At 28.9% G+C, this 13,641-nt stretch overlaps 1 protein-coding gene across 1 annotated transcript in view; it reads right to left on the reverse strand.

Annotated features, from left to right (window-relative positions):
* LOC113373394 (adenylate cyclase type 9-like) overlaps positions 1-12,398 on the reverse strand; it is a gene marked incomplete at its 3' end in the record, with an annotated part of 37,662 nt that extends 25,264 nt beyond the window's left edge. The window contains 1 exon segment of the mRNA XM_026613694.1: positions 12,141-12,398. Coding sequence (XP_026469479.1) covers positions 12,141-12,337 — 197 coding nt within the window.
* Between the last annotated feature and the right edge of the window lie 1,243 nt (positions 12,399-13,641).

The raw sequence follows: 13,641 nt of genomic DNA on the forward strand, positions 1-13,641 counted from the left end.
ACAGTTATTTTACATAATGAATAACTTAAAATATATACAAAATTACAATATATAGTTATTAACATAAAATGCTTAAGATAAAATTACATATAACGCAGAATGTAACAATATTATTTATAAACAGAATAGATAAAATAATGAGATATTTGAAAGAAAATAAAAAGGTTAACTTTGCGATGGAGATTATTTGATTAGGTGAAGTGTTGTGAATATCTATTTCATTATTAATTAAGTTAAAGTTAGAGGACATAAGCAGAAATAGGCGATTTAAGAGAGAATTAGATTTAGGAGTAGGATAATTGAAAAATAATTGTGAACGCCTAGATAGTCCTTGGAACATTAAAGGATAATTGATTAAGAATATGAGGACAGTCTATAATAGAATTATTGCAAAGTTTAAATAAGAACATAATTGTACAGATAAATCGACGTGGCGAAGGGAAGGAATACCAATTCTTTTAGTAAAGTGTTGTGATCAAAGCCACGTTCAGGGTAAATTTTATATGTTTTATAATAAAGGTATTTCAGAAATTTTCGCTGAACCTTCTCTATCGCATCAGAGTTGTTGATTTGATGAGGATACCAAATAATCGAACCATATTCTAATTTTGAACGTACAATAGAATAGTGCATGCAAAGAAGTGCATTGGTAGATTTAAATTTTACAATTTCTAAGTATCAAACCTAAAGATTTATGTGCTCTATTACAAATATCAGTTATATGATCCGTGAAAAACAAACCAGAATCAAATAGAACTCCTAAAACTAAAATTTTATTACATCTATCAATGCTAGTGTTAAAAATTTTATAATCAAAAAGTATTTTCATTATAATATAGCAAAAATCAGAACTTAATGAGCCCTTCAATGTAGCAATATTTCAAGTCTTTTCAATTAGCGTGCTTTTATTGATGACAACCAAGTCCTGTCTGTATATGATGAATTTATTATTGGTGCAGTATTGTCGGTGTATCTACTATTTTATAGTCAATATAGTCCATATTGCAATCTGTACTTATTGTTCTTGTATAAAGCAGTATATTGCAGACTAAAGTTATATTTTGAAATCTGCCATTACTCCTTGATATCATATCAGGCCTCGACAAAAGCAGAAAAGGTGTCAAACTAGAAACTTCTATTCAAAGCTCTGACCACTAATGTTCCCACAAGAGCTGAAGAGTTATTTATAAACTAAAGATCAATTATGATATATTCTCGCCTCTGTATTGAACGATTATAAAAAGCTATGTATCTTCTCTCATGGCTGATAGAAAGTAGACATTGCTAAGAATATCGCATTCATTGTGATGAGAGGAATCGTTTAAATCGAAAAATTAACTCAAGGTCATTTTGCGATACCGCTCAAGGCCTTTATGATGCTTTTGATACGTTTGTTTATATTATTACTTCCTCAATTAAATTCAATTGGATTTGTTCAATACCGGCTGATTACATGAGGCCAACGGCCTATTTGTGCGGTTTTTTGACTCGCTAATTATCATATGCAAATTGGTTGCAGAGACGACATACTTACGGTAATTTGAAAATTTTTAAATTGTATCTCGCAATTGCTTTTATCAGTTAGATGAGATGCTATTGTTAAAGCTTACAATTTCATTGTACGTTTTTATTGAATAAAAATGTACTTCAATGTAAAAGAAGAAATTAAACTTGATCAGATATAAGAACCACTAGCAACTTCCTCAAACAACAGGAAAGTTAATGTTGAAATATTGACTGAAATGAAAATTTATTTTATTAGCTAATTTAATTTTACGATTTCCAGCATATATTGTATTGGAGTGAAGAAATCAATAATATTGATGGGATCTTCAAATGACTTGTAACTTTATGTAATAGTTTGTTTATATCTGAAAATCTCGAACTTGGCAACTTAACATTAACAAAATAAATATCATTTGAAGTATATAATATATACTATTTTGCAAAGCTTGATTTCAAAGTTCTATCACTCGTGTAGTATTGTGTATTTGAAATTATTGGTTTAAATTTTTTAGAAAGTGCTTCATTAAGTTTTGTTCCTAACCAATAGTTTTTCAATTTAATAACAATTTTCAGAGAAATAGTTAATAACGCAATTTAAAATATTTTTGCCGAAATTCGACTTAACCGATTGAAATACAATAGATTGAAAATGACCAGAGACTTTTATTGAATAATTCGTATTACAAATAGAATAATAGTTAAAAATTTAATAAAATATTTTATTCAAAAATTATTTTTTTTATTCCATTGAGCATTTTCATTTCGAAATTAATTCACACGGGATCTTGCACTGCAAATAAGATTTATCTAATATCACTTGACTCGATTCAACTTTGCACAACTAAATTCAATTGAACTTTTGCAACACTTGCTTAATAATTCTATGAAATTCTCTAGATCATGACAATCACGAATGGTATTATTAGATTTGGGAAGATAAAATTGGTGAGATATTTCATAGAAGAAATAGTGCTAAAATGCAAATTTAATCATTTGTTTACAATGATAAAAACAAATTAGTTCGTTTAACCGTTTTGCTAATTTTTAAACTTCGCTCATGAATAAAATATTTGTATAAGTAGTATTGTAAAATGTGAATGAATGAATACTATGCATTTCAAGCACATCATGATTTATACAAATCTTAGTCATATAACCATTCGAGTCATTTTTCTTTAGCCAGACGCATATAAAAATAGTAAATATTCCAGTTACAATTCGCAAAAATCCAGTGAAACGTAGATTAAAATAACATAAAAGAGCATCGAAACTGTTCCACCGTTACTGCTCTATTCTGACAAATATTTATCCCATAAAAATCTATGTAAACATAGTATTATATTTTGTTATAAAAATAATTCTGCATAACATATAAATCTTCAACCCAGTCCAAATATTTTTCTAAGAATCATATATTATATTTTTAGAAAGAAAATATTTTTATCTTATTATTTTGAATTTCATAAAAAAACATAAACCATAACCAGACACCTTTCTTGTCATATCTAATTATAACTTTTAATTTGTTTTCGGTGGCAGCAAGAAATTTAAAGCCATTTCATTTGGAATATAATTAATATTACTTTATGATGGTATAATTACATTCATATCAGTTTCATTGCGTGACTTTTGGGATAAATGTAATCAATAATTAAATTGGAATTAACATTAATATTAATCTAAATTGGAGATTTAGGATACCAAATTTATTATTATTATTTTTTAAATATGCTACATAATCATTGCAAGTAAATTTAAAGTATTATAAATCAAAATTAATATCTATAATTTCCCATTTTCTTATATTTCAAGCTTAATGATTTTCTATCAAAAGTTATACTAGAAGTTCGCACCAATTAAATCTATTGCAAAGTTTCGGCATAATAAATTATCAGTTCGGCTTTAATTTAGATGTACGATCATTCTATCAATATTACACACGTCAAAGTTCTATGAAAAACGTTATTTGTAATAAACCTCATGCAGAGTAAACTTTACGAGCGATTTATTTGCGAAATAATAAATATTTTTGCACGTGAGCTGAAGATTTGAATTGCAAATTTGAACTCGCTAATATATATAAATATAATATATATAATATATATATATATATATATATATTAGGGTGGTCCTTAATATGGACATTATGGAATTTCCTTGCTCCCAAGGGCTCAAATGATTCCAAATTGATAAAAAACAATTATCTGAAAGTTTCAGCTCTTAATATTGTCTTTTAGATAAAGCCAATTCAATCAAAGTTTTGTATGGAAATAGCATAAAAAAATGTTCAAAAATTTTGTAGAGGATCGAATTTTCAATAAAAAATGACACAAATTTTCACTTTTAATTCATTTGTCGCTAAGTTATACTAAAAAAATTTTTTTTTAATTTTCAATTTTTTTTTCATGCTATTTCCATACGAAGTTTGATTAAATTGCGCACTATCTAAAAATTAATATTAAGAGCTAAAACTTTCAGAGAATTGTTTTTTATCAATTTGGAACCATTTGAGCCCTGGGAGCAAGGAAAATCGAAAATGATCATTTTAAGGACCACCCTAATATATATAACCCTAATATATATATTTATTAATTTTAACCAAAATTTAATTTCAGCAAAAATAGTATAGAGGAGACTAGGTTGTGCCAGGGCACGATTAAGCCTTAAAAACTAAACTTTAAGATAGGGTTTAAAGCGAGAAAAATAAAGTACGTTTGTTCGAACAAGTTTACATTATTGCATTGAGTCATTGAGTCATTTATTTTTGACAATAGAAGTCGTTATAAACCATTTCGGTGTTTACACCTGTTTGTATTGAACCTTGTAACACTCGCCCGTTCTTTGGATATTATTTGACGAGTAATCCATCGTATTTAAGGTCAGTATTTCAGCATTTCCACTAAAAAAATGTTCAAATTTCATTTAATTTACTTTTCTCACAGCTAACTAAAATGTAGGGTAAATTAACAAAATTATTGCCCTTGAAGAAAAGTAGCCCGACCGTGCTCATTCCCTTTAGAATTAGAGTCACACTATGTTAAATATTAAAAAATGTATTACCCATAAATATTTTCAATAGATAAAATGCTTATACAGTATGTGTATGTATAAAAAAACCTTCACAGTTAAAATGAAAAGTTGGAAAACTTTATTATGTGAAAAATAAGCACAATAAATAGGCTCTTATAGAGCTCTTTGAATAACGCAACCCTAAAATTTACAGGCAGCAAAATATCTAGCCTTTTCCTAAAAACGATTCATCCCTTGGGATAATTTGATCATTTCTGACAAACGCACGTGCTACAAGAAATATCGGAAATATTTGACCTATTTTCCGTTTCTAGTTTAATATTTGCGAACATCCTGACGTACAAAATGATAAAATAGTAATCAAATCAAAAGAGGTAAGATTCCATAACTACATCCATTTGCCCATCGATCTGCTCCTTCTCTGGGGAGGCCAATTAGAACTCAACATCGTCTGTTCATCAACCTGCGCAGTCTTAAATCGAATTTGCAAAATGTTGCTTATATAGTAGGTGGATGGATCGAAGAAAAATAAACGGACGAAGGCTCTTTCGAGCTATAAATAACTTGGAAGCCGTAATGTCTGGTCGGTAAAGTCATTGGCAGTGTCTATTGGTTAGAGGAAATACCTGGAATGATATGTGTTTACAGCGTCAGAGGGGCAGATGATATAGAGATAGTTCTTTTTTTCAAAATACGCACTCTTGCGCGATATTGAGATCGTCGCCCCGCAGTGGGAGTAGATTGCTTTGTCGACAAAGAGCTGAAGGTATTTTTCATAATATAACATGAATTGTATTTCGATCGATTTTTGCACAGAGGATGAGGTGAAACACCTCCAATTAATAAATAATGCACTGCTCACACACACACATAAATCAAAATGTTTTCAATAGAACGATGAAAATAATATTAACAAATAGTAGGAGGTAATAGATAAATAATAAATAGTATGATGTGAGAGCCACCACAAATCAATGATTTACTTTCCCTTCCTCATTATCATTACCACTATTTCTCTCTTTTTATAGGATGTATATAGATATTATTCAACACCAAACAAATTTTTATTATCATTATAAGAAAACTTAATATATCGGGTTAATTGTTAACTAGTTGGTATTGGTATTTTGACTTGAGGCAAGAGACATGAACTTCCCGAAATGTGTAAATGATCGACTTAATCAATAAAAAATAAATTAATTTATGAGTGATTATAAGTATTCCGAGTGGATTTATTACACATCATTGCAAACGAACGAACGAACACGTTAACTCGGAGTATTTTCTAAAAGCAAATTTTCAAAAATCAATAATTTTATTTTATCAATAATTATAATTGAACCAGTTTCCGTAGGACTTTAATGGTTTACTATGTTCAAGACCAAGTACACTATCGTTATACCAACTAAATCATCTAATTTTATTTTTAACAAACGTCAAAAAAACTATTCATTTTCTCAAACTTTGATGAATTTTTAAAATTAAACTACTTGTCGTAAGGCCGTAATAATTCAGTAAGTTCTATAAGACCATGATATATATCGCCAAAAAAGCCATAAAAATCGGCCTAAATTTTTTTTCAAAAGTTAATTACAAAAAAACGGTTCGGTAGATTTTCACATAAAACTAATCAGTATCATTCCCAACTAATATCTTTCGAACAGTTTTTGATTTTTTAAAATCGATTCGGTAGTTTGAGCTTAAATGTGGACGAAAGGTTTAACACTATTTTCCAAATTACAAAGAAACGGCTCGGTCGATCGTCGCACAAAACTGAGAAACGATAATCCTCATCGAGATACATCAAATGCTTTTTAAATATCTGAAATCGGTTCAGGCGTTTTTAAGAAAACGTCGAGAAAGTTCTAATTTTGACAAATGCCAAAAAGACCATTCTAATTTTTGCAAACTTGAGAAAACGTCGATTTACGGCAAAAAATCTGTTCACATACACATACACACACACATACTTTTTCCAAATTTGGTCTCATTCGATTCAGAATGGCTTGAAACGTCGAGAAAACATAAACCTCTCCTTCGGGAAGTTAAAAAGCCAAGGAGAAAAAATATTTCCCAATAAAATAATTTACTCTCAATCCGCAAAAACACTTTACTTGAATTTCCATAATGCTAAAATGTTAGGCAAGCATGCTTTTACAGGTAAATCTAATTTTCCGCACAGAATCAAATTATTCAATATATAACAGCCATTCTACAAAAAATATTTTAAATCGAATATAGGCATAGATTGTGGATTCTTTAAACTTGATTTGATAAGAAACTCTTTGGAGAAAAAAGTTTCATATGAAGAGATTTTCATATGAAGATTTGATTTTGTCCAGTTTGATAAGTCAACATCTATGACTATGACTATATCAGCTCTACTCTTAAAATACCGTGGGCTTTTGGTAAATCGCCAGATTTGCCCGATTTCAATATTGATGGCGAACGAAATGAGATTTCAAGCTAGGAGAATAAAAGAAAGAATTGTTCTTTGAACTTCACATATCCTGCGTAAAGTACTCCACTCCATCGATTAGATTAAAGAATCCAATTAAATTCGATTCGTTAATTGATATAAATAGAATTAAAAAAGTGAAGGCTATGGGAGAGTAAAAATACACTGGTTTATTTCGGATTGAAAGTTTTATTTAAAAAAAAAACTGTATATATATAGAAATCCTACAACATTTATGACTTCAATTATTAAATACAATGCCCTGTAATTGTTACTCTAAATATTGCAATAAAATTCAACTAATTCGCACATAAACTATTTATATAGTACAAAGCTATTTTTAACTATATGTTTGTTATTATGTACATATTATAAATATTTATTATAGGCAAAATAATTGCACAGAACTTTTGGTTCTATTATGGGAGCCAACTTATATTGCAGAAACAATGAGCAAATTAAAGTATTTCAATTAAATATAGGAAGTGCATATGATTTCAATAAATATAACATAATAATAAATTTAAAATTATTACATGTTATATTAAACTTCCTGTTTCATTAGTTTCTTTTGATTTATAACTATATTTACAATACCTACTAGCAAATCAGCGAAATATTTGTAAATATAATTGTCGACAGTTTGTTCAATCATTAGCGTCTTATGTTTGTTCTAATATTTAAACTGATTGACTTGCTATATCCGAGCTCTTTGACATTTTCTAGTATTAGCTAAGAAGATGATGTGGAATTGATTTTTTATAATAGTATCTATACAATTTTCCTGTACCAAAAATTTGCAACCCTAAAGTTGAATTTGAAATATTTCTTAATTTACCTATTAGCTATCTTCTATTCCAATTAAACTTGAAAAGATGTTCACGTTATAGGTTGCAAAAATGGTTTTTATATTTATTTACATTAGTTTTACAAGGATTTTTATAAATAAGAAATATTAGTGATCCAATAGTAATTGGTGTAACATTTGCGTCATCTTCAATCTTTGTTTTATTTTTTATAAATAGTGTAGAAATAAAAAAAATAGAAAATAAAATGTAAAAATTTGAGATTGACCAATAGTGACATGTAGTTTGAATCAGAAACAAGAACTGACAAATATCGTCACATGTCTTGCTTTTTATTTTAACTAACCACGATTTGTTTGTAATAATGGTTTAATTATCTACATTATTCTGGCCACCGTCTCAGTCCAGCATTATTTGCACAATAAAATCTGTTAAATTAGGTTTTTCTCACTTATTTTCCTACAGATCTCGGTTAAAGTTGATGAAGAGTTTCTCACCACAGTTTATTCTACATTATAAACATTGCAGCGAAATAAATCGAAATATACGATTAGGATGTTTAGATTACGCTACGAACTTTATATAAATTTAAATTTCCTGTATTTAATTTCGTAATACGTTAAGAGCAAAAAACGTTCGAATGTGAATTAACTAAATAATAAAAAAATTGTATGAAAAATTCCCATATCTACAAATTCCATAATTCAATATTTATCCTAAGTAGTCCATTATGATTTAATAAAGTAATAAAATCTGATACTTTATGTCTGTTATCAAACTCTTATTTGTACGAGCATCAATAAAATATAATATAATAATGGTAATTAAGATATTATGGGAATTGCAAGAATTCGCATCACAATAATGTGAGTGTGATAATATAAAAATAAACTGATATGTTTAAATAGAAATACAATGAGTAATTGTAGAGAATAATTGTACGCACATACATTTCTAATGCAGAAGGCATTTTTAATACTAAACTGTAGAGAACAGAGAATTATAAATATTTATGAATCCATAAATAAATTAAACATGAGATAAGCTGAGTTGGATTAAGGTATTAATCATACGTGGAGGTAATGTGTCTGAGTAACCATAATAAAATAAAATAATAATTTTAATTTTATAAAAAATGATAACAAGTAGAAGTAGAAAAATTATAAAAATATGAGATAAAATTCAGAGTGATAAACAACATTAAGGGGCACAACTAGTGTAACCGCCTAAAAAAGGTGATTTTTGGGAATTTATATTAAAAAAAACTACTATATCAATCACTTCAAAATTTAGGAATATATTTATACATGTTTTAAGAATACATAGTAAAATTTTTGAAGGAAAAAATTAAATATTTTTTAAGTTATCTCCAACGGCGCGACAAAAAAAAGACCTTTCACTGCTGCAGTGATTCAGGCCTTCTACATGGATAAAATTTAAAAAAAAATTCTCGTTAAACTAGATAATATTGTCTGTAAAATGAACTACGATAAAGAAAAAAAATCAAAAATTGACAAAATGACGGCGTTTTTTTTAAAAAAAGGCGAGTTAAACCCAAAACTTTGGTCGTTTTTGGACTGTCATAATTCGATTTTTGATCCGATCAAAAAATCGATAGTTCATTTTACGGATAACTATATGTAGAACATGTAAAAAAAATTGATAGTGATCGGATCATTTGTTTTTGAGCAATCGCTGCAGCAAATTCGGAAAATGCTGTTTCGAGAAAAACGCGTTTAAAGATTAAATGATCGTTATACTATATACTATATATATACTCTTTAAATGGCTGTAACTCAAAAACTATTTAAGACATCGATTTAAAATTTTAGTAGTTATTTTTAAAGATATAACCTATCGAAAAATGGAAGAATTGAAAATTCGATTTTCTGAAAATTTCACACTAGTTGTGGCCCTTAAGCATTTGGCATATTTGTCGAAATTTAATTTGGCTTATTGTCAAAAAGTACAATTGCAATTTCGGTTATTGAAATAATCCTTGTATAATGGAATTTACCAAAAGTCGTTAAAAAAAATGCGATATTGTTCGAGAACTATGTGAAAAGTATGTTACATCATTGATCTAGAAATAGATCACATAATTATCATGTCATGTCGCGCTTACATTATTACATAGCCTTGTCAGCCGTGGCGATGGGACGGTCGCTTAATTATTATTTATTTGCAAGCTTAAAATAAATCACAACGACAAAATCAAAATCGCATTATTGACAGATTTAATACATTTAAAATGTACATTTTTTAAAATTATGGAAATTATTTGCTAGTGGGCAGTATTTTGCTATGAGAATCAAAAATATCATGAGTGATGATGATAATTAAACCAGTGCACAGTTCTTTATACCTTCTACTATCAAGAAGGAGAAGATTATAATTATGTTCAATAATGCTACTTTATAAGCAAGCAATATCATAAGATTTATTAATATCATAAATTTTTATGTCCATATTTTCGGCACAAAAATATGAGCACATCATTCTTATTATGAACAGTTCTAAATGAATATTCATTGTGGCATTTAGCATCCCAAGTTGGGGTGCTTTCAGCATTAAGAGTATTTATCATGCTTTACATTGGTTTTCAATTTAGCTTATTCAACAAAAAAAAAAGAAATGGAAAAGAGATTGTGGCTGTTCATATCTTTTAAAAAGAGATTAGAGCTGGAAAATGAGATTTTCTGAAAGAAGTAAAAGAATTTTATCAAATATTTTTAATTGAGTATTATGAATTACCATTTCAATTATCATTTTTTTCAAGTGATAGAGTTGCTTTGGCCACAACAAGCACTTGGTGATAAACATAAAAAAATAATTATAGAAAATCAAGAAAACATATTACCGAGTTGAAGAAAAATTTGTAAGCGATGCCTTAAAATAAAATTATCAATTTAAATCTATTCAAATCCACAAAAACATAAATTTTGTTACCACGGCTCAACTCATAAAATTATCAACCAAATGAGCTGTCGTATCATTGCCAAACGTGTGCCGATAATTTACTGTTACAGAAAATTAAATTTTGTAAACAAAAGAATTGCAGATACGCTTATTCAAACAATTTGAGCGAATCCATTGTATTTTGCTCGCTATATTTAGCTTTTAGAACATGCGATAACGTTTTGCGGCATCTTCTCTATAAAATTAGTATGGATGGTGTTTTATAAACATTAAATTAATTGATAATATCGACTTTGTATTGTGCAAATGTTTTGATCAATATTGAAACAATCTGTTAATTATGCAACAGTTGAACACATATAGTAATAAATAGAATGTCGTTGGTTCATTATCAATAAGAATAATTTAAGTAATTTAGCAAATATTATAGAAATATAAAACTAAAGAAAAAAGAGTGCGCGTAAGGTTCACACGCGATTGAAGTAAAACTTATTTGCTACTGTACAAGATGGCATTTAAGTAAAAATAAATACGTCATATAGCAATTTTGAATAATGTTTATTAGTAATATGGTAACACTCGTGATGCACACATTTATTAGTGTCAACCATTATACACATTTATATAATGATAAATTATAAATTATATATTTATAATAGCATCAAAAATATGTATAATAATTAAAAACTTTAATGTAATTAAAGTCATAATTCAAATATGACATGATTGGTTTGTCATTGTAATTTGCATATAGAAATTAACCTTCATTAGAGAAATGAAGTAATTGCTGATTAATAAATTCTATAATATTCGTTCACACTGTGGATTATGTTAAACAACGCCTAAACAAATATTGTTCTCGCAACTTCACTCATCATGTAATTGTGTTTGAAGAACTTCATGTAATTAAAATTAACATACATTCATTGACTGATTGTATTTTTTTACTTTTTTGCTGGCGATGTAATCTCATTCTTTGAACACCTGTAATATCTGTCTTGTCTAAAAAATATTTTCTATTTTAATAACTTCAAAGATTTATAGAAACTACGAATAATTTAAAAATAATTTCTAATCAATAAACATACGTTTAGTACACGGCACAAATGTTTAAATTGTTTTATTATTTTCAAGGAACAGGGAAAAATGTTCTTCTGATTCAGACATTTTTCATTAAATCAAAATTTGTACTAGATGTAACTTTAAAATGTTTATTTATCTATGCCGATTTCCTTGTCGATATAGGTACGCATACAAGGTTGAAGCCGTTACGCATACAATGACGAATCTTTGGCACTCGACTCTTATCTTATCTTATCTGCCGTAACGCACTTCCGTTGCATTTGTACGGATTTACACCCTAGTCGCGCCTAAAGAAGTTTTACTTCAATAAAAAAGTTTCAAATTTCTTATTCACTGACCTGAATCGTATCCTGATCTGCGGAAACGTGCTGGCTCTATACTGTCCTTCCAAGATCTCGGAATCGAATCTCGGATCCAGGAACGTTCCTTCGGCCGCCCTATCGAACGCCACCGGTAAAACAATACCGCATAGCGATCTGCGCGGCCTGGCCGTTTGCCAGAGGAGCGATTGTACGACATGGGGCTTCATCAGCATCCTGATGGCTTCGTCTTCGTCCTGGGAGTCCGACTGGCCGGACGCGTGTCGGAACGAAACCGTGCCGACGCCGTTGCCACCACGATCATCCTGGGGAAGGAAATTGAGTCATTATTAAAAGGGAAAGTGGAAACTAAAATGGTGATTAAAATAGTACTATGTCATTTTGTCCAGTGTATAAGTATGTCATTTTATTCGAAAGTGAACAAAAATGAACTAGTTGGTGTTGGTATTTTGCCTTGAAGCAAGTTACATGAACTTCCCGATATGTATAAATAATCGACCTAATCAATAAAAAATAAATTAATTTATGAGTGATCAAAAGTATTCCGAGTGGATTTATTACACGTAATTGAAAACGAACGAACACGTTAATTCGGAGTATTTTCTACAAGCAAATTTTCAAACTTCAACAATGTTTATATTTGAACCAGTTTCTGAGGGACTTTAATGGTTTAGTATGTTCATTAAGACCAAGTACTCTATTATTATACCAAGAAAATCGTCTAATTTCAATTTTAGCTAACGTCAAAAAAACTACTCATTGTACAAACTACTTGTCGTAGGGCCGTAATATTTTAGTAAGTTTTATAAGCCAGGATATATATCGCTAAAAAAAGTTACATAAAAATCGGCTTAAATTTTTTTTAACAGTTAATTACAAGAAAACGGCTCGGTAGATTTTCACCTAAAACTATTCAGTATCATTCCCAACCAATATCTTACGAACAGTTTTTGATTTTTTAAAATCGGTTCGGTAGTATGAGCTCAAATGGGAACGAAAAGTTTAACACTTTTTCCAAATTACAGAGAAACAGCTTGGTAGATCGTCGCACAAAAGTTACAAACGATAGTCCTCATCGAGATACATCAAATGGCTTTTAAATTTCTGAAATCGGTTCAGGTGTTTTTGAGAAAACGTCGATGAAGGATCTAATTTTGACAAATGCCAAAAAATGATACCATTTTTTGCAAACTTTGACAAATTTTTAAAGTTAAACCAATTGTCATAAGGCCGTAATGTTTTAGTATGATCTAGAAGACTATGGTATCTACCGTGAAAAAAATAATGATAAAAATCGTCAAAACAATTTTTTTTAACACTTTATTACAAGAAATCGGCCCGGCCGATCTTTACGGATTACGGATTACGGATTTTTTGATGAAAACATAAACTTCTTCGGGAAGTTAATAAACAATCAAAATTCCATCAAACTCGGTAAGTGTAATACAATTAATTGTAACCACTGAGTAGTGGTATAAAGTCATTCATTTTAATAAAAATAATTACGAATAACAATGAA

The sequence above is a fragment of the Ctenocephalides felis genome, unplaced genomic scaffold (assembly GCF_003426905.1).
Source record: "Ctenocephalides felis isolate EL2017-DRISC unplaced genomic scaffold, ASM342690v1 CF-g0.4_SCAFFOLD_01604, whole genome shotgun sequence".
In the NCBI taxonomy this organism is placed as follows: Eukaryota; Metazoa; Arthropoda; class Insecta; order Siphonaptera; family Pulicidae; genus Ctenocephalides; species Ctenocephalides felis.